This window comes from Ovis aries, chromosome 1 (assembly GCF_016772045.2).
Source record: "Ovis aries strain OAR_USU_Benz2616 breed Rambouillet chromosome 1, ARS-UI_Ramb_v3.0, whole genome shotgun sequence".
Taxonomy (NCBI): domain Eukaryota; kingdom Metazoa; phylum Chordata; class Mammalia; order Artiodactyla; family Bovidae; genus Ovis; species Ovis aries.
Window position 1 is genome coordinate 275,409,670 of NC_056054.1, and position 22,991 is coordinate 275,432,660.

General features: G+C 38.1%; 1 protein-coding gene and 1 non-coding gene across 29 annotated transcripts in view; both read right to left on the bottom strand.

The window, feature by feature from the left end:
- TBC1D5 (TBC1 domain family member 5) overlaps positions 1-22,991 on the bottom strand; it is a 593,124-nt gene that overhangs the window by 285,127 nt on the left and 285,006 nt on the right. For all 28 annotated transcript variants that reach the window (XR_009595889.1, XM_060396753.1, XM_060396793.1 and 25 more), the window contains one exon: positions 1,803-1,866. Coding sequence is in view for 27 of the 28 variants with exons in the window: in XM_060396753.1 (XP_060252736.1) it covers positions 1,803-1,866 (64 nt within the window). In the remaining variant the exon portion in view is untranslated. The remainder of the gene's footprint in view (positions 1-1,802; positions 1,867-22,991) is intronic.
- Positions 18,338-18,409, bottom strand: TRNAW-CCA (transfer RNA tryptophan (anticodon CCA)). The gene has a single exon. It is a non-coding gene; the product is annotated as a tRNA-Trp (tRNA).

The window sequence follows — 22,991 nt, forward strand, 5'->3', positions numbered from 1 at the left end:
GTATTTCTGAGATGGTCTAAATACAAAGGCAGATGTGTTGGGCTAAATGATATTTGAGGGTTGAAGTATTCACATTTTTCTAATAACCTATTTCTACTTGCTTTAAAGAGCTCTGATAGTAATGGAAAAATAATTTTCATTTTTGAACTTTACTGACAATTCTGTTGCCACTGTAGTGTGATTCTGCAACAATTCCTAGGTTTTATCAGTTAATCTGATATGAAAATAGACCCTAGAGCTGTGCTTGTAGGAAGTCTGCCATTTAACCCAAGTGTCAAATTCACAAGTAAGCTCATTATATTGTAAGAGCTATTGCCTACTCAGTAGAAAAATATTCATTTCACACCTTAAATACTATAATACTATTTAATAACAGCACTGGCCTGCCAACTATTAAAAGCTCATTTTATATACTGTACTACCTGAGCTTTTTATCTTGCCTTTTTAATTACAACAATAAATTAATATCCTAACATTACAACACTGACAGGCATTGATTAAAACTATATTAGTTAACAACATTAGTATTTATTGTGCAAAGTTGCATTAGGAGTTCATTTTCAAAGTACAATTATCATTCAATAATACTAAGATACTTTAATCTTCAAACTACTCAAGAACAAAATAAACTACAAGATAACACTATGTCTTCACATTAACACATTTCTCTTAACTTTATGTCCATTAGTTACTATAATTAGCTAAACTACAAAAGTAGATGTGAAATTCAACAATAAAATCGATGCATACATATGGACTTCCCAGCCTTTGAAATACACCTTTATTTTCCTTTTGTCTTGTTTTTTTAAAACAGCATTTATATCTAAAATGATACTTCTACCATAGATTTCACATGTATTATCATCTTAGCATTCCTCAGTTACATGCCAAATGAGCATTTATTTAAATATCTTTTATAGGGAGTTCCCTGATGGTCTAGTGGTTAGGATTCTGCCCTTTCAAACTGCTGAGGCCCAGGCTCAACCCCTGCTTGGGGAACTGAGGTCCCACAGGCCACACAGTGCAGCCAATAAGTAAAGAAGTAAATATCTTTTATATTCGTCTACTTTTTAGGTGTGATTAACATGTTTGGATAGAAGATTCTACCTATTATTTAATATGTCAATTCCAAGCTTTCTATTACACTTCAGCACTCAAAGAAGGGACTGGTAACTCCATTATCCATAAGGTATTTTTGTGAGAGCTTCCCTGGTGGCTCAGACAGTAAAGCGTCTGCCTGCAATGCAGGAGACCCAGGTTTGATTCCTGGGTTGGGAAGATCCCCTAGAGAAGGAAATGGCAACCCACTCCAGCACTCTTGCCTGGAAAATTCCATGGATGGAGGAGCCTTATAGGCTACAGTCCATGGGGTCGCAAAGAGTCAGACACAACTGAGCGACTTCACTGTTGTTAAAGGAGCCAAATAGGACATTAACAATAGCACGTAATGCAACCGCGGGTTACATTTTATACACTCTGTATTAGCAGGAAACTTAAACAAAGGAAGCCCTTAGTACTGGAACAGATATACTGGAAAAACAAAGCAAAATGGATTATAATGAAGTTGAATACATGTATACATGGGCATTCCTTCTAATCATCCTACTCTAGGGTAACAGCAGATGTTCACAATAGCTCCACCTACGTGATGAGTCTGCAGGACAATCATAGACCACAGCACTCTTTACGTTTGTCACATTGTTAAAGCATAGGTTACCGTCCTTACTATTCTAAGATCAGAAGCCTCTAAATTACGTATCTTGTACATTATCTTATTTTATATCTATGTATTCATCACGTACCTATAGGAATTAAAAGTCCCATCAGAGTCTAAAGAACCTGTTCTTCCATTTTGATTTGAATCTCCTGGAAAAAAAAGAAAAGAAAAACACTGAAATAATGGAGATTAAAAAACTGAACATTTCAGTTGAAAAGCTGCTGTGTGACAGCTCCACGCAGTATAGTGAGTCAGAAAACATATACTCCCTTATCTCTCCCCCAAATAGCTTCTTAATTTTTTTAAATTTTTTTCCAAATAGCTTTTTTAATCAGAGCCCTTCAAACCAAAAATTCATTTTGACACTAAAATCTAGGCTAAGACCACCACTCGTAACTTGGATAGGAATATTACCAAAGTAACCACAAACAGGAACAAATGAAGAATAATACAGACATCTTCTTCTTATGAACCACAAAACCAAAACTTGTACACCATTTGTTCATACACTAATGCTTATAAACAAAAGGCAACTTTTTATTAAGGTGTCCTGTCCAGTGCAAGAGCTGAAGAGAACAAGCATACAGCCGACTTGGCCCCCTCCCCTTTGGCCCCTCCTCCTCCACTCTCCAGGAATCTGGTTTGCAGAGTTCAAGGGTGGTGATTGAGAATGCATTCTAAAGAGCTTTTACTACACCTTAGCAGTCTTCCCCAAACTTTTGTTTTAACTGTGGCCAAAAGCTCACCTGTTTAAAAAATCAACATCTAAAGGTATTTCTGCTTCATGTAAAACATCAAACTTTAAGGGAGAAAAACTTGTCCATACAAGCATATTCATAAAATCAGATTAGAACAAATTTATACCTATCATTTTAAAGATCACAGAATAAATTTGCTAAGTTTTAAAAACTGCTACAATATAAAATATATATTATTGAAAGAAATTTAACTTTCAATTAAAATTTTAAATATATACTTAAAAGTATAGTTTTTATGAAAGCACAGATACTACTGTTAAATATATCACTTATTCTTAGAAACAAATTAAATTGATCAGAACCTGATTACATTTTATACTCCTAATTTTTATAATGTAAATTTCAAATATCAGGTTATATTCACTTTTAAGATATTTAAAGCTTCATAATTTAATGATTAATCCAACTTTTATTTATACTTTTAATCCACTTGAACATTCTAAAGTATCACTGAACGTCATCAGAGCAGTCCTGGTTAGGTCAAATAGTAATTACACAGCTTTCCATTTAGAAATGAGATTATTTCAAATAATCGAATATAGCACTGAAGGTACCCTACTACTATGATTATGCTGCTCATTAATGGTTTTTGAAAGCTAAAATGCAATTTTAATGATAGCTGCCTATTTTTGTAAAAAATGTTGGTTCTCTTCAAAATCTTTGCTGTTGCACCTAAATTATTTAGAAGAATGAAAGTGGTCTGAGCTCAGTTACTGAAATTTTAAGTCTTCATTTTTTTCAAAATACACTTTCAGGCTTTTCTTTTTCATTAAACAAAAACCTTAAAAATTATAGCATTCAAAATGTTGCCAAATTTTACAGAAGAAAACAATCCAAAACACTTAAATGTTTAAGATCAATCTAGTTGAGTATATTTTGTTAATTCTTTGAAAACATGGGTACCATAAGATGACTCACATCATACTTCATTTGCTTTTCAAAAAAAATTAATAGCATTATCATAAATAAACTAAAAAGATTTAAGGAAAATTAGTCTCCCTCTGTCTTGTTAAGTGAAAATTTCCTACAACACATGTTATTAACAGCTTGCAGACATTTCCTGTGAAACGTTCCACAAGCAGTATAGAATAAGTACCATATCATACATTTAGAATGTGAGCTTTCTTCTTCAAAAACTAGTAAATATGGTGGTATTTGTGTAGATTCTTAAAATCTTCAATGAGGATAATATCTTTTTATTTTGTATAATTGTTACAAGGGTCAAATGCTCTAATAAATTAAAATGTTATGTAAATGTTAAAAAATAATAAAATAAAATAAAGACTATGATTATTTAAATACATAAGATCTCACCAATGGTATATTCTTGCCCTCTGCTTATACTATCACAATAAATATAAACTACTTCAAATAATTAAGAGATCTTCAGTAAACACCAAAGTTTTGTCATCAAAATACATCACAAAGGTTTCCTTTATTTTATACCTGTTTGGAAATGAATATATCACATTAAATGTAACCTTCAAAGGATGGTAATAAGGAAATAAAGCAGTTTTTCTTTCTCAAAAACAAAACATACCAAATAAGGAGTACAATCATTTCTCTAAACAGTATTAGAGAAAAGACTTCAGAGTTTGCTGCATGGGGAAAAGGTAATAAAGTTTTGAAGTGGGGAAAACTGCTTTGTTCCTTCAATTCTCTAGTTGAAATTAATTATAGCAAATGTTTATGAAAACATCTGTTCCTTACAGTTATAAATTCTTAATCTTAGTATGGACGACTATAGATTTTTATTTTGGAAAGAAACTGTCTGACAATCGAAAGGTTTACAAAAGAACAGGCAGGATTTATAATTCTGGAAAATTACATATACAATGTGCTATATCCAGTCAGATTTTCATTTGTGTGAAACACTTGGTAGAGCTTAAAACTGGTTGTAACTAGGAGAAATCAAAAGACAAACAGGAAATTTCAGTTCTCATTTAAGCTGTTATACAATAAAAACATACTGTATCACAAGAAAAAAACAACCTAAGAATTAAAAACAAATGCTACTTTACTGTCAACATAGTTTGGAGGGAAGTATAGTAAATTAAGTATTAATTTTATCAGGGACTTGAATAAATCTAATGCCATTATAACCATGGGAAGGTAAATGTAGTGTTCCTTAAAAGTAACAACAGAGGGTGCAAGAGAGTCTAATATGATGTTTTCCCTTGCTGTTCTGATTCTTGAACTAAGTTGTCAGGTAGCTGTAACTGTAACAAGGATACATGGGTTGCTTTCAGATCTTCCCTTCTCTCCCTCCCACCCTCCCTCTCTCTCTCACAGACACACACACCCCCACGTGCACGAAAATGCATTAAAGTACTTTCACACAAAGACCTTTAAATGATTTAACAGAACAAATGTGTTTTAAAATAAAGAGTTCCTTTCACTTGCTTGAAAAGTAATTTTAACAGTAAACTTTAAAACTACAATTGTGATTTTAAGGTGTTTTCAATATTTAATGTAAACTAACCAAAAACTAAACTCGATATATTTATTGAGTAAATTTCAAATAAATATACAAATTATATACAATAACTAATGTACAAATTTTGTGTTGCTATATATATGCATAAGATTGTACAATGTATATATTTATAGGAACAGTTCATCAATTACCTGTGACCATTACAGTTTGAAATTTACATAACACATTTATTTCTCATTAATTGGTAAGTAACTTTGTAAAATGAGTTCACAACATTCATAATTAAACAAAGTTGCCTGATTTGAAAAAAAAATGCTCATAGCTATATTGTTTTTAATGAGGATACAAAGAACATATAGTATTTTCTGTTTGTAATTCTTAACATTCTACCTATGTATCTAACTTATTAAAGCCATAATATGTGTAATGATGATTTAAATTTCAAAAGTAGAATAAATTAAATTTGGACTCCTTTTTAGCTTTTATTGCAGTCATGTTGAGCTAAGAGCATTTATAGTATCTGTGCAGTGTTGAAATCATGCTAAATGAAGGTTTACAATAGATTCCAATAGCGCTTTTAATACATAAACATCTGCTTTGTAAGGGAGGACCAAGATGTTAAAGTTGGTCAGATTAAAAGCGAGCAGAATACTGCTATAAACAAGCATGTCTACCCAACTGTGCCTTCAGCTGATGCATAGAAGGTCTAATTTTAGGGCATCATATCACACTAGGTATGAATTCTGATAAGTACAAAATAATTTTGAAAAGGCTGACTTCTGAACTGTCAGAGAAATATCATCAAGTGTGTGTGATGAATTATTAATAGTAATGGGAAAATATTTGGTTAAACTAAGTTGAAAACAAAGCTGTGGGTAGCCACATTTTTAGTTATGATGGATAATACAGCATAAATGAATAGTGTAAACACCCAGAACTGTGTGAGTTTTTTAAATGAATGAGGATAACTACTGAAATGTTTTACTTAAATTTAAAATCCCATTCAAAGTGAACGATACCAAAAAAATCTATAAATTAAGTATATTCATGTGTTGACATACAGTTATGGCAAAGGATAATATCAGTATTGTCTATGAAAACAGTAGCCATGAAGAATATTACATAATTTAAAGAATAAGGTAAACAATATGCTAAGTCAATTATTTATGCTGAAAATCTAGGACCACACATTTAGGGTTAAGAGCTAGTGCTCAAATAAATGTAGGAAATTTGTTTATTTAGTAATTACTCATTTCCGCTATTGTTAATCTGTCTACACTCTAATGATTTAATAGGCATATTTAGTTCTCTACATAATATTTTCAGATTATTAAATTAGATAATGAAACTCAGATGTAAAACAAATGCATAGCAACTATTTGAAATAAATAACACTAAGTGGACAATTTTAATTTAAGAAGATAATATTTTTGTTATTCCTGTTAAATATTAAACAGAATTTTCTTTTTTAAAAGAAAGGAGAATGACGTCAGCAGAGTGGCAGAATACACAACTCTAAACTCTCATCTTCCAACAGAAACATCAGAAAACAAAAACTGTCAGAACAAACTCTGTACTGACTTTGGGAATAGTTGAAGATCAGTCAGAACCAAACGAACAAGGAGTCAAGAAAAAGGCAACCTGAAAGCTCCGTGGGGTTCTGGTCTACCCTCATGCTAGATCAGCAGCAGCTGTGGACGAAAGCTAGTTCCCAGTGTGTGCAAATCGCACCTGGTCCCAGAGCGAGCAGAGAAGACCGTATCTGCAAAACACTGTGTAAACCATCGCTGGCTTGTTGGGAACCACCTGAAGAGCTGACTGAAGATGTTTATCTCCTCTTTCATCTAACTGATAAAAAAGAAAAAAAGAAAAAAGGCAGGCTTTGCTTGCTCTTGAACACACTGCAAGTCAAATTAAGAGTCAGCAGACGCCTGGGGCAAAAGATTACAACCAAACCATAAAACAGACAACCCAAGACCAGGGGAAAAAAATCAGCAAGAGTTTCTTTGAGAAACTAGGACATTCAAAAGCACCTGCGCATATAGGGGAGCACAGAAGGCTACACATATGCCCAGGGCAAGATGCATGATGACGCAGAGCCTGGGAAGACTGCATGTATCCACATGAAGCTAGCCACTGGGAGGAGTGCAAGCCTGGCTAAATGACGGACTGCTGCAGCAGGAACAGTCTGCAAAGGCAAGGAAAGGTTTAGGGTTCTGTTGTTCTTTTTTTTAGCTCCTGGCATTCAAAAAATTTCCATCAAAATCCTCACCGAACACAACCTAAGACTTCAATGTCAAAGAATAAGACTTTGCAAAAGTAAGAATGTTCCAGGAGAGTAACTAAATAAATGGACTAAGGTAATCTTCAAGGATATGGAAAACAGCAAACCCAGGACAAAGCGAGAATCTGGTTTCTGGAGAACCTGATTTTTGAATAACAATGTACAAAGATCACATTGTCAACAACAACAAAATCATGAGGCATACAAAGGAACAAGAACTATGGCTCATCTGAGTAATGAAAATAAACTGATGGAAACTATCCCTGAGAAATTACTGGATTTACTAGACAAAGATTTTGAAACAACTGTCTTAAGGATGTTCAAAGAGCAAAAAAAAAAATAGAAAAGACTAAAAAAAAGGGAAAAAACTATGTAGCAAATCAACAAAACGACATCAGCAGAGAGGTAGAAATTATAAAAAAAATAGAATTTATGAAGCTGAAAAGCACAATTCAATTGAAAAGTTCACTAGAGGGGCTCAACCACAGGTCTGAGCAGGCAGGAGACAGAAACAACAAACTTGAACATAGGACAACTGAACTCAGGGAGTCTGAGGAGCAAAAATTTAAAAACAGAGTGAAGAAAGACGACCATAACCCCAGCGATCTGTGTGATGCCATCAAGCACATCATCAAGTGCACTATGGGAACCTGACAGAGAGGAGAGGGGGAGAGGCAGGAAGAGCATTTCAGGAAATGCGGTGAGAAGCTTTCCAAATGTGATGAAAGCAGAGATCTACAAATCCAAGAAATTCAATTAAATTTCAGGGAGGATTAACTCAGAGACTCGTATCAAGACACATCAGCAAACTACTCTAAGACAAAACAAGCAGAGACTCTTGAAGGAAGAAACAGAATCCTCAGTAAGATCAGCAGTTAATTTCTCACCAGAAATCATGCAGTCAGAAGAGTGGGGGGATCTATACGGACTTTAAACTGCGTTTTAAAAAACGGCTGTTAATCAAGAATTTTGTATTTACCAAAATACTCATTTGAAAATGAATGAGAAGACTGTAAGACATTTCTAGAAACACAAAAGCTAAGAGCAGACATACACTAAAAGAAAAGCTAATGGCAAACCTCCAAGTTGAAAGGAAAGAATTCCAGAATAGCTCCAAGTTGTAACAAAAAATACGATCTCTGGCAAAGGTAAACATGCGAGCAAATATGAAGCCAGTGTGACTGTCTTTAAGATGTAGGATTTCATACTGTGTTTCCAAAGGGTATAAAAAAAATGGATAAAAATGATTATAAACTGGTAAAACTGAGCAACAATGTATAAAAATAATTTAGCACACAACATGAAAAGGGAAAAGGCCAGAGCAGTACAGCGGCACATATCTTGTATGCTATAGAGTTATCAATTTAAAGTTGATTTTTAAAAATTTAGGATTTAAGTGTGATCCCTATGACAGTCACAAAGAACGTATATAAAAAATTACACAACAGGAATAGGAAGGGAACAAAAAATGATCACTATAAAACAAAACCAAAAAAAACACAACCAAACACAAGAAAAAGCAGTAATGGAACAAATGAGAGGAAATAAGATATAAAACATACAGAAAAATAACAGGAAAATGGCGAAGTTCTTTTTACCAGCAGTTACCTTAAATGTAAACGGATTAAAGTTTCATTCAAAGGGCAGAGATTAGAAAAATATGCATTCAGAAAAACCACAATGTAACTATATGTTGTCTACAAGAGACTCATTTAAGAACCAAAGTAAAAGGACAGAAAAGATATTTCATGTAAAAATAACCCAAAAAAAAGAGTGAGAGAGAGAGAATTACTTGGCTATACTAATATTAGACAAAATAGACTGTTACAACAGACAAGAAGACTGCCTGACAAAGGACATTAGATATTGATGGAAGGATCAAACCATGAAGACGACGCAACAGTTACAACACTCCGCACCAAACCACAGAACACGGAAACAGCGGAGCAAACGCAGACAGAGCTCAGCGAGAGACCATCCTACAGGAAGAGGGGTGGAACATCTAGGCAAGAGGTCAAGGAAACATCAGGAAAAGCAGGACTCGACCAGGACTGTGAATCAGGTAGACCTCACACTCACATAAACCCTCCGGCCAGCTACAGAAGACAGTCCCCGCGAGTGCGCACAGAGCACTGTCCACGAAGCACCGGAAGTTAAGTCACAACACGAGCTTCAGTACAGTTAGAAAGACTGAATCCACACAAAATACCTTGTCTAACTACAAAAGAAAAAGGCTAGAAGTCAATTACTAAAAACAGTGGAAAATTCTTAAGTATAATAAATGCAAATGTGAGTGTCTAAAGCTAGAAAGACAAAGAAATAAATATGCAGGTAGGATCTGTATGAACACAGCGGTTGTAAAAATTGTTTTTACAAAAAAGGTGATGGTGATTTCTGATTAAACTTTAAAGCAACTTCCGGGGTGGCGCGGGGGGACAATGAATTGGTAAAATCAAACTGTCACATTCAGTTTAATGAAATTTTGAAGGAGAGGTATTGAAACACCACGACTAAAAGCTAAAGCTCTGGCAGGAAAGACCTGAGGACATACTCCATTTATTTTCCCTCTAACCTAACTTCAATATTTCAGTTTCCTCATCTACAAAATGAAGATGATAACAGTTTACACCACAAAATGTGGTTATGAAGATTAGATGAGAGCGAGTAAAGAGCTTAGTACAGCATGCAGCGCAACCTGAAACCTCAGGGAATGTCATCTTTCTATGAATGCTTTTATCAGCGAATATGCTTAAAATACTGTATCCAGCGAAGGAGGAAAAGTAGAAGTCTATCCGTTCTATATAAAGAGAATAAACTTATTCATAATTTAAATAACTGGAAATTATAATTCTTCTTAGTAATCAAAAACCATTATTTCTGATAAAATTTATAATTAACAAAAGTTTATTCTATGAACTATACAACTATGCAACATTTGTACTATCCTTTTAATATCCTTCCTGACGACAATACCAAACACTGAGAGTGGAGAAACGGTAAAATTACGTAAAACGAGAGCACAATGCATGCGCTGAACACATAAATATCTCTTGGTGCTGATAAAATGCAGATAGATAAAGAATTAAAACTATGGTGAATCTAGGGATGAACCGGAGCTATCACACACAGTACAGTGTAGCGTAGTGCACAGTATTACTGCTGCTGTCCTTTAGTTGCTAAATTGTGTCTAACTCTATACAGGCCATCAGGCTCCTCTGTCCATGGGATTTCCTAGACAAGAACACTGGAATGGGTTGCCATCTCTTCTCCAGGGGCTCTTCCTGATGCAGGGATCAAATCTGTGGCTCCTACATCGGCAAGCAAGTTCTTTACCCCTGAGCCACCAAGGAACCCCATACAATACTGTACACGTATCAGAATAAAATAAGCTTGAAGAAGAACTCACTGGACACTGAGATAGAACTGAAACAAGGCCTAAGTCTAAAGATAATCACAAGGATAACTACAGAATTTAAATTAACATGTAATAACACTCAAATGCTAGTATCTTTATTTTTTATCATTGTCATTTCCAGGCACATTGTTGTCTCTTCAGGCATTCTATGGACTTCAGTTCAGCTCAGTTGCTCAGTCCTGTCTGACTCTTTGCGACCCCATGAACTGCAGCATGCCAGGCCTCCCTGTCCATCACCATCTCCCGGAGTTCACTCAAACTCACATCCATTGAGTTGGCGAAGCCATCCAGCCATCTCATCCTCTGTTGTCCCCTTCTCCTCCTGCCCCCAATCCCTCCCAGCATCAGAGTCTTTTCCAAAGAGTCAGCTCTTCTCATGAGGTGGCCAAAGTACTGGAGTTTCAGCTTTAGCATCAGTCCTTCCAAAGAACACCCAGGACTGATCTCCTTCAGAATGGACTGGTTGGCTCTCCTTGCAGTCCAAGGGACTCTCAAGAGTCTTCTCCAACACCACAGTTCAAAAGCATCAATTCTTCAGCACTCAGCTTTCTTCACAGTCCAACTCTCACATCCATACATGACCACTGGAAAAACCATAGCCTTGACTAGACAGACCTTTGTTGGCAAAGTACTGTCTCTGCTTTTCAATATGCTATCTAGGTTGGTCATAACTTTCCTTCCAAGGAGTAAGCATCTTTTAATTTCATGGCTGCAATCACCATCTGCAGTGATTTTGGAGCCCAAAAAATAAAGTCTGACACTGTTGCCCCTGTTTTCCCATCTATGGACTTAGAGCTGCTTAATGTTTCAGAAAAAAAAAAAAACAACAAAAAACAACAAAGTAGACCAGGAATCAATCAGGTGAAGAGAATTCCGATGCAGAATTCACCTCTTTGGGTCCTACCATCCACATCTACAGTAGAGAAGGAAAGGACCAGGTCAGACCAAGCTCATGACAGGCTGATACTCCCCACCCCTGGGGCAGGTTTCAGGGTGTGCATCTGTGGTGTGTCTGCAGGAAAGTGGGCAAGCCTGAGAGAACTCTGAGTGGGATCCAGTACCCTTTATTTTCAAAGCTTTCCTAGATTACTATGATGATACTAAAGTCTTTCCTACTAAAAAATAAACGTCTACACTGCTGAAGTAATAATCTCTTACAGAAGGCAACGTAATGTGCCTCGAATAGCGGCCGCGTCTCACGGATCTTCATTTACTATCAGCTATCAGTAAGGCACAAATCTGACCACGTTTTCCAATTCTGCACATTCCACTGTGTTCTCAGTTCCATGAAGTGATTACCGGGGACGGTGCACAGTGGAAATGCCCAGCAGAACACTGCTATTGGCCTACGTGGTCCTCCTGTGGACCCCCTGGGCTTCAAAAGCATCTTCCTACAGAAGAGTTACACAATTAATGCCAATGCTATAATTTAGACAATTACAGAATGCATTTACAGTAAGCAGATAAACAACAAAATAGATTTTAAAAAGAGCTTCCTTAAAAGTAAATGTGTTGACAAAGAATACTTGAAAATATTTTTCCAAGTTTATAATGTGCAAAGACTATCGAGGCCAAAGATGATTACTCTACACTTTGCCCTTTGCTACATTTTTCCTTAACAAAAATACAAATAATGACTTAGTTTAAATTCTGACCAACATTTTTAGATTTGCTACTAGTCCTAACACAAGTTTTAATAAAATACTTATTTTATTTTTAAAAAATAAACAAAGACAGTAGATTTTCAAAGATGATCTAATTGACACCAAAGGAATTCTAAAGCTGAAATCAAATTACCTGTCTAGTGCGTAAATAATACAGCAAAAGTCATTTACAAATCATTTGCTATGGTACATTTGCTATTGAAGTTCTATTTCACTTAAATCTTTCAAATACTAACTATAAAATATGTATATTAAATATTCTTCTCGTCAATGTATAAAAAATGAAATATCTTTTTATACAAAACACATTTCTTTCAGCAATTCTCATTTTCACTACTGATTACAATCAGTGCTAGAACCTTTAAAACTGTTTTGACATTAAGAGGACATGACCTCATAAAATGTAAAGACACCATTAACCTCATGTACTTAACGTAAGATACTTAATGTTAAATATCTCCCTTTTTGGTATACAAAACCAAACTGCAACTATTTGAAGGATATAAATTATCATCCACGAACTAGGGTAAATCATTGATATATCTTTTAAATGACAGAGAACTGGACAAGTTCTTACACCAAAGATCTACGTAAAAAGCATAATGGGCACTTTAACTACAAAGTGCCAAAGCTCAGACAAAGAACCGAGGGTAAACACTCGCAAACCTATCTTTATTTTTTAAAACAATTTATTAAACTAAATCACATTAAATCTAGTAATCTAAATCTTCAAAAACATTATCAAAAATTTTCAAGTGTCTACCATTTCCTTCAAGGTAAAAAATTCAAAACCATTTTAACTGACACACGCATGTGGGCTGAGTCTCTTCCGTCGTGTCCTCTACTCTGTGACAGTATGGACTGTGGCCCACCAGGCTCCTCCTGGCATGGGATTCGCCAGGCAGGATACTGGAGAAGGTTGCTATGCCCTCCCCCAGGGGATCCTCCCGACCCGGAGATCGAACTCTTGTCTCTGACATCTCCTGCACTGGCAGGAGGGTCTTTTATCAACCACTGGTGCCACCTGGGAAAGCCAACTGATCCATGAAACTGTTCTATTTCATAAGTTATTTTATTTTAATATTAAATAATTGTACTAAAATCTCACTTTAAAGAAGAATTCTAAATATTCAAACTGATTTCTGTTTATCATTTTTATGATAAAGTCTATTTATTAGGGGAGATAATTTCTTAACCTTACATAATAACCAGGAATATTTTTAAAATGGTGACTCCTTTAAATTTTCTAGGAAACATGTAACTTACCAAATTCAACTATGCTTGTAGAGTATTAAATACATTATTCAAAGCAGTTATTTATTGATCATTTTATCCAGCCAAGTAGTTATCTAGACAAATGGCAAATGGGCCTAGTCAACACATGTATTTATGTAGTAATTCAAACTTGTAGTTGTGCACCTGGATTACAGGGTAGCTTTCCTGATGGAAAAGGTTCTTGCTGTGATCACTTGTTAAGCTCCTACTGCATTTTAGCACTAGTGATACGGTGGAAAGCAAAAGAAGCTCAAAACCCACTCCTGACATCTGGGGGTTTTTGGCAGTTCAGGAGAGAGGGACAGTCAAAGCAATGTACCCTGACAACTTCAAAAATGTCAAAGAATAAAGTTATACAACCTACTGTACAATGGCACCTGAGACAGGAACAGTCCCCGACCAAAAGAGGAGGAGCCAGAGAACTCGGGGAGGAGGGGAGGCAGTGAGACTTTAGAGGCACAATGAGAAAATGCCATAACGTTTCAAAACGATGAAAAAGATTATCCACCCCACCTTTGGCAATCACTACTTTAGCTGCTATGTGAAGACTAAATAATGGGGAGAGGGGAACGAAGGAAGCTAAGAGGTCATTTAGGAAACAGATCACAGGAAAATCTGATAAAAGAGAGACACCTGTATACTTAATTCTAAGGTAGTCAAAATGAAGATTTGAAAACTGAAATCCTTTGAAATAATTTGAAATTATTTCTGTGGCAGAATAATAAATAAATGTGTTCCTAACATTTTATTTCTATATGTAATTATCTTACTTTGGTTATTAATAAGATTATTCTTATAAGCTACTTTCTACTTCTGCTTCACTGATTACACTAAAGCCTTTGACTGTGTGGATCACAATAAGCTGTGGGAAATTATTAAAGAGATGAGACTATCAGACCAGCTCACCTGCCTCTTCATAAACCTGAACACAGGTCAAGAAGCAACAGTTCAGCTCAGTTCAGTTCAGTTCAGTGGCTCAGTCGTGTCCAACTCTTTGCGACCCCATGAACTGCAGCACGCCAGGCCTCGCTGTCCACCACCAACTCCCGGAGTTCACTCAAACTCACGTCCATCGAGTCGGTGATGCCATCCAGCCATCTCATCCTCGGTCGTCCCCTTCTCCTCCTGCCCCCAATCCCTCCCAGCATCAGAGTCTTTTCCAATGAGTCAACTCTTCACATGAGGTGGCCAAAGTACTGGAGTTTCAGCTTTAGCATCATTCCAACCAAAGAAAACCCAGGGCTGATCTCCTTTAGAATGGACTGGTTGTATCTCTTTGCAGTCCATGGGACTCTCAGGAGTCTTCTCCAACACCACAGTTCAAAAGCATCAATTCTTCGGTGCTCAGCTTTCTTCACAGTCCAACTCTCACGTCCATACATGACTACTGGAAAAACCACAGCCTTGACTAGGCCGACCTTTGTTGGCAAAATAATGTCTCTGCTTTCCAATATGCTATCTAGGTTAGTCATAACTTTTCTTCCAAGGAGTAAGGGTCTTTTAATTTCATGGCTGCAGTCAGTTAGAACCAGACATAAACAACGCAATGATTCAAAGTTGCCAAAGGAGTATATTAAGGCTGTGCAATGTCACTGCACTGGGCTGGAGGAAGCACAAGCTGGAATCAAGATTGCTGGGAGAAATATCAATAACCTCAGACATGCAGATGACACCACTCTTATGGCAGAAAGTAAAGAGGAACTAAAAAGCCTCTTGATGAAAGTGAAAGAGGAGACTGAAAAAGCTGGCTTAAAGCTCAACATTTAAAAACTGAGATAATAGTATCCAGTCCGATCACTTCATGTAAAGAAGGGGAAAAAAAGCAAACAGTGACAGACTATACTTTCTTGGGCTCCAAAATCACTGCAGATGGCAACTGCAGCGATGACATTAAAATACACTTGCTCCTCGAAAACAAAGCAATGGAAAACCTAAACAGCATCTTAAAAAGCAGAGACGTCACTTTGCTGACAAAGAGGTCCCTCTAGTCAAAGCTACACTTTTTCCAGTGGTCATGTGCAGATGTGAGAGTTGGATCGTAAAGAACAGTGGACGCCAAAGAACTGATGCTTCTGAACTGTGGTGTTGGAAAAGACTCTGATAGTCCCGTGCACTGCAAGGAAATGAAACCAGTCAATCCTAAAGGAGGTCATCCCTGAATACTCATTGGAAGGACTTGATACTGAAGCTGAAACTCCAGTACTTTGGCCACCTGACGCAAAGAACTGACTCATTGGAAAAGACCCTGATGCTGGGAAAGATTGGAGGCAAGAGGAGAAGGGGATGACAGAGGATGAGATGGTTGGATGGCATCACCGACTCAATGGACATGAGTTTGAGAAAGCTCCGGGATATAGTGAAAGACAGGGAGGCCTGGCATGCTGCAGTCCATGAGGTCACACAGAGTCAGACACGACTGAGCAACTGAACAACACTAACATGGTTGGAACCCGAAAACATTCAGTGACATAAACCGGACAAAATCACATGTAATGACCCTTTTTATTACTAACAATAATCCTCATTCTGGTATCTGCTTAGTCTGACATTAATAGCTACTGTAGCTCTGTGTTTTCAAGGTATAACTTTCTGCATTCTTTTACTTTCAGTTCAGTTCAGGCATTGAGTCGTGTCCAACTCTTTGCAACCCCAAGGACAGCAGCATGCCAAGCTTCCCTGTTCATCACCAACTCCCAGAGCCTACCCAAACTCAGTCCACTGAGTCAGTGATGCCATCCAACCATCTGTGGCCTGGTACAGCCAAATGTTTCTGCAGGTTAAATTACACTGAAACAGAACCATGCCCGTTTGTTTCTGTACTAAGGCTGCTTTCACACTATAAGGTTGAAAGAGAGATAATAATGCTTTATGAATTTAAATATACATACATGACACTGTCCTTTAAGAAAGTGTCTCCTGATCCCTACTCTAGGCCTATATTACATACGTAATAAAATCAGAGCTGTTTCAAACACCACGATGCCATGTGGAATGCCACGACCTTCCTGCAGTAACTCCCGATTTCTCCCTCTCACCCTTTGCGCTATGCCGTGAGGCACATCAATCTTAAGTACTCTGTAAACACAGAACACACTGTTACTGTTTCCAGTTAAGACGTTCAGATTTTAGGGCAGTGAAAGGAGAAAAAATAATCCCACGTGTGCTTACTCCACTCCCAACGCTCTTTCTCCTCTCTGCACGGGTCCCAGTGCCTTTGCCCTGTCTGTTCCTTCCGGCCACTCTCCTTTCACATTTCCTACACAGTTGAACTGCTGATAAATTTCAATGGATTTTGCTCATCTGCAAAAGTCTTTCTTTCTTCTTCGTTTACTTCAGAACATGTTTCATTTGGTATGGAAATCTAGTTTGAGAAGTTGTGCTTGTTCTTTTAGCATGTAAAAGTCGTCACTTGATGGTCTTCAGCTTGCATGAGTTTGATAAGAAATTTGCTTTAATTCTTATTTACTTATTTCATCTGTAAGAATTTCGTATTAGCTTTCTATTATGGCTATACTAATTATTTTCTGGTTGCCATTAATTATAAGTCTTCTGTTTTTATCAGTTTGAATATCATACAACTATGTTTGGAAATTTTTATTTGTCTTCTCATAGTTACAATGGTTTGTGCTCTCAGATTTTTGGATCTGTAGTTTAGTGCCTGTCATTAATTTGGAGAAATTATCGACCATTACTTCTTTAAACATTTCTTCTGAACCGCTCCTCTATTGGGATTCCACCCACATATCCCATTTAATTTCGTCTCATGCTTCGTGAGTGTTTTGTGTTTCTCTTCATGTTTCAATTTGAATAATTGACATATTTTATAGTTTATTGATTCTTATTTTTTCTTTGTCAACTCTGTTGATGACCCTTGTTACTCACTTCAGTTCAGTCGCTCAGTTGTGTCCGACTCTTTGCAACCCCATGAATCGCAGCATGCCAGGCCTCCCTGTCCACCACCAACTCCCAGAGTTCACTCAAACTCATGGCCATCGAATTGGTGATGCCATCCAGGCATCTCGTTTTCTGTCATCCCCTTCTCCTCCTGCCCACAATCCCTCCCAGAATCAGATTCTTTTCCAATGAGTCAACTCTTTGCATCAGGTGGCCAAAGTACTGGAGTTTCAGCTTCAGCATCAGTCCTTCCAATGAACACCCAGGACTGATCTCCTTTAGGATGGACTGGTTGATCTCCTTGCAGTCCAAGACTCTCAAGAGTCTTCTCCAACACCCCAGTTCAAAAGCATCAATTCTTCAGTGCACAGCTTAATTCACACTCCAACTTTCACATCCATACATGACCACTGGAAAAACCATAGCCTTAACTAGCCAGACCTTTATTGCCAAAGTAATGTCTCTGCTTTTGAATATGCTTTCTAGGTTGGTCATAACTTCCCTTCCAAGGAGTAAGCGTCTTTTAATTTCATGGCTGCAATCACCATCTGCAGTGACCTTGGAGCCCCCCAAAATAAAGTCTGTCACTGTTTCCCTATCTATTTGTCATGAAGTGATGGGACCACATGCCATGAGCTTCATTTTCTGAATGTTGAGCTTTAAGCCAACTTTTCCACTCTTCCCTCTCACTTTCATCAAGAGGCTTTTAGTTTCTCTTCACTTTCTGCCCTAAAGGTGGTGTCATCTTCATATCTGAAGTAAGTAAGTAAAGTCACTCAGTCGTGTCCGACTCTTTGTGACCCCGTGGACTGCAAGCCACCAGGCTCCTCAGTCCACGGGATTCTCCAGGCAAGAATACTGGAGTGGGTTGCCATTTCCTTCTCCAGGGGATCTTCCCAAGCCAGGGATCGAACCCGGGTCTCCCGCATTGGAGGCAGATGCTTTAACCTCTGAGCCACCAGGGAATCTGAGGTTAGTGATATTTCTCCTGGTAATCTTGATTCCGGCTTGTGCTTCTTCCAGCCCATCATTTCTCATCACGTACTCTGCATAGAAGTTTAATAAGCAGGGTGACAATGTACAGCCTTGATGTACTCCTTTTTCTATTTGAAACCAGTCTGTTCTTCCATGTCCAGTTCTAACTGTTGTTTCCTGTCCTGCATATAGGTTCCTCAAGAGGCAGGTCAGGTGGTCTGTATTCCCATCTCTTTCAGAATTTTCCACAGTTTACTGAGATCCACACAGTCAAAGGCTCTGGCATAGTCAATAAAGCAGAAATAGATGTTTTTCTGAAACTCTCTTGCTTTTTCCATGATCCAGCGGATGTTGGCAGTTTGATCTCTGGTTCCTCTGCCTTTTCTAAAACCAGCTTGAACATCTGGAAGTTCACGGTTCCTCTACTGCTGAAGCCTGGCTTGGAGAATTTTGAACATGACTTTACTAGCATGTGAGATGAGTACAACTGTGCGGTAGTTTGAGCATTCTTTGGCATTGCCTTTCTTTGGGATTGGAATGAGAACTGACTTTTTCCAGTCCTGTGGCCACTGCTGAGTTTTCCAAATTTGCTGGCATATTGAGTGCAGCACTTTCACAGCATCATCTTCCAGGATTTGAAATAGCTCAACTGGAATTTCATCATCTCCACTAGCTTTGTTCGTAGTGGTGCTTTCTAAGGCCCACTTGACTTCACATTCCAAGATGTCTGGCTCTAGATGAGTGATCACACCATTGTGATTAGCTGGGTCGTGAAGATCTTTTTTGTACAGTTCTTCTGTGTATTCTTGCCACCTCTTCTTAATATCTTCTGCTTCTGTTAGTTCCAGACCGTTTCTGTCCTTTATTGAGCTCATCTTTGCATGAAATGTTCCCTTGGTATCTCTAATTTTCTTAAAGAGATCTCTAGTCTTTTCCATTCTGTTCTTTTCCTCTACTTCCTTGTACTGATCGCCAAGGAAGGCTTTCTTATCTCTTCTTGCTATTCTTTGGAACTCTGCATTCAGATACTTACATCTTTCCTCTTCTCCTTTGCTTTTCTCTTCTCTTCTTGTCACAGCTATTTGTAAGGCCTCCTCAGACAGCCATTTTGCTTTTTTCCCCATGGGGATGGTCTTCGTCCCTGTTTCCTGTACAATGTCAGGAACCTCCATCCGCAGTTCTTCAGGCATCCATCAGATTAGTCACTTGTTATGGACATTCTCTATCTCTGTTCCTTTTTTTATATTTCTTGAGCTTTAAATTGCATTCTTTGATAAAATTTTCATCTCTGCTGAAATTAACTATCTGATTTTGCCTGCTGACAGGCTTTTCCAGTAAGTCCTATAACATATAATTCAGTTATTTAAATTTCCTTATGAGATGGTGCCAAGACTATGTGATAGTTGTGTCTGTTATTAGCCCTTTGTGTCTTGAATGGTATTTTTTGGGGGGGCTAGGGGGCCCCATATCCCGCCTCAAACTCTTTTTATTTTTTTGCTGAAGTTCTTATGTTCACCGGTTATCAAGCTTATCAGTAGTAGAGATTAAGGTAGTTTTTATGCTTAGAAATGAGCACACACTTCCTTCTACTACAACTTTTGCACAGGGGTTTGTGTTAACCTAATTAGGAGCTGAGCTAGGTATGAACTTTGTAGTTGCTGTGGTTATACTTGTGAGCAAGTATAGACTCTTATACAGAGCACATTGTGTTAGAGATGGCGAGTTTAGTTTGCTAAAGATTTTTTTTTTTTCATTCTCACACTTGCCCCATTCTCAGCCTAAATTCCTCATGATCCAAAAATGTCTGTCTCTTGCAAGTTGCTTACTGCTTGACAGGTGTTACCCTGGAACCAGGGAGTGAACACTGGGGCAGAGACTTCTTTCATCTTCCGATTAAGTCTTTGGTCTTCAGTGAGCACAGGGTCCCCAGCTCTCAGGGCAGTGTGTGTGTTTTGTTTCACTTCCTGCCTGCGCTGCACAGAATACGGAACTTCCCTCACCAGGGACCACACCCAGGCCCCTGCAGTGGCAGCATAGTCCTGATCACTGGACCAGCAGAGAAGCCCCCTATGCGTTCTCAGTGACCCTTCCCCTCACCTGGTATCGTTCTGGTTCCAATACAGGCTCCTACCCTTCCTCTCAGGCAGAGGGTTATCTTTCCCTACTCCTAATCCCAGCCCGCAAAGGGATTCCAACTGTTCCTCAAGGCAATAGTAAGTATTGCAGGTCCCCCAACAGAATATGGTTTTGCTCCATAAGAGAAAAGAGGGAGAAGAGTCCAGCTGGAGTTTATTGTGCCTCTTATTCAGTTCAGTTCAGTTCAGTTCAGTCGCTCAGTCATGTCCGACTCTTTGCAACCCCATGGACTGCAGCACACCAGGCTTCCCTGTGTATCACCAACTCCCAGAGTCCACCCAAACCCATGTGCATTGAGTCGGTGATGCCATCCAACCATCTCATCCTCTGTCATCCCTTTCTCCTCCCACCTTCAATCTTTCCCAGCATCACGGTCTTTTCAAATGAGTTAGTTTTTCTCATCAGGTGGCCAAAATATTGGAGCTTCAGCGCCTCTCAGGCTGCGGAATTTCCTACTACAGTTCTTCACCACAATGGGAAATATTCTTTGATTGCCTGATGGGATTCTTGAAGAAAAATCTACACAATAGAGTGCAGAATTCTATCTTGATGCACGCCCCCACCCCCCCACCACCACCCAGCTTCAATTTTTCTCAACAGCACAACCTTGACCTCCACAACTCAACAATCATTTTAGCTTAACTCTTTCTATAGGAGTCTGCTGTATCTTGCCAAGTTGACACTTGTATCTTGCTTCCATCTGCAAGAGAAAGGTATTTGTCTCCCTCTGGCTTCTGTACCAGTTCATTCCCCTTCCACTTCAGTACTCACTGGGCTCAAGAAAAGCAGTGACCCTGCCATCAGTCCAGCTTTTTCCGGTTCTAAGTTTAGAAGTGATTTTTTCCAGCTTTCTACAATCCCGGTCAGAAAACAGAAATCACTATTCCTATGTAATTCTACGTTATGATTTTCAAAGCTTACCATCGTAAATTTCCATTTAAGTTCACATCTTCATCGAATGCCCACATGAGGCTCACTACATTGCAGGCAATGGGTCAGAGCGGACGCCTTCATTTGGCTGAAGTTCTTTTAGAACGAACAACCCCAAAAGATGTCCTTTTCATGATAGGGGACTAGAATGCAAAAGTAGGAAGTCAAGAAACACCTGGGGTAACAGGAAATTTGGCCTTGGAATGCGGAATGAAGCAGGGCAAAGGCTAACGGAGTTTTGCCAAGAGAACGCAGTGGTCATAGCAAACACCCTCTTCCGACAACACAAGAGAAGACTCTACACATGGACATCACCAGATGGTCAACACCGAAATCAGATTGATTATATTCTTTGCAGACAAAGATGGAGAAGCTCTATACAGTAAGCAAAAACAAGACCAGGAGCTGACTGTGGCTCAGATCATGAACTCCTTATTGCCAAATTCAGACTTAAACTGAAGAAAGTAGGGAAAACCGCTAGACAGTGAAAGTGAGAAATAGATTTAAGGGCATAGATCTGAGAGATAGAGTGCCTGATGAACTATGGAATGAGGTTCATGACATTGTACAGGAGACAGGGATCAAGACCATCCCTATGGAAAAGAAATGCAAAAAAGTAAAATGGCTGTCTGGGAGGCCTTACAAATAGCTGTGAAAAGAAGAGAAGCAAAAAGCAAAGGAGAAAAGGAAAGATATAAGCATCTGAATGCAGAGTTTCAAAGAATAGCAAGGAGAGATAAGAAAGCCTTCTTCAGTGATCAAAGCAAGGAAGCAGAGGAAAACAACGGAATGGAAAAGACTAGAGATCTCTTTAACAAAATTAGAGATACTAAGGGAATATTTCTAAGATACTAAGGGCAAAGATGGGCCCAATAAAGGACAGAAATGGTATGGACCTAACAGAAGCAAAAGATATTAAGAAGAGGTGGCAAGAATACATAGAAGAACTGTACAAAAAGATCTTCACGACCCACATAATCACAATGGTGTGATCACTCACTCATCCAGAGCCGGACATCTTGGAATGTGAAGTCAAGTGGGACTTAGAAACCATCACTACGAACAAAGCTAGTGGAGGTGATGGAATTCTAGTTGAGCTATCTCAAATCCTGAAAGATGATACTGTGAAAGTGCTGCACTCAGTATGCCAGCAAATTTGGAAAACTCAGCAATGGCCATAGGACTGGAAAAGGTCAGTTTTCATTCCAATCCCAAAGAAAGGCAATGCCAAAGAATGCTCAAACTACCACACAATTGTACTCATCTCACACGCTAGTAAAGTAACGCTCAAAATTCTCCAAGCCAGGCTTCAGCAGTAGAGGAACCGTGAACTTCCAACTGTTTAAGCTAGTTTTAGAAAAGGCAGAGGAACCAGAGATCAAATTGCAAACATCCGCTGGATCATTTGAAAAAGCAAGAGAGTTTCAGAAAAACATCTATTTCTGCTTTATTGACTATGCCAAAGCCTTTCACTGTGTGGATCACAATAAACTGTGGAAAATTCTG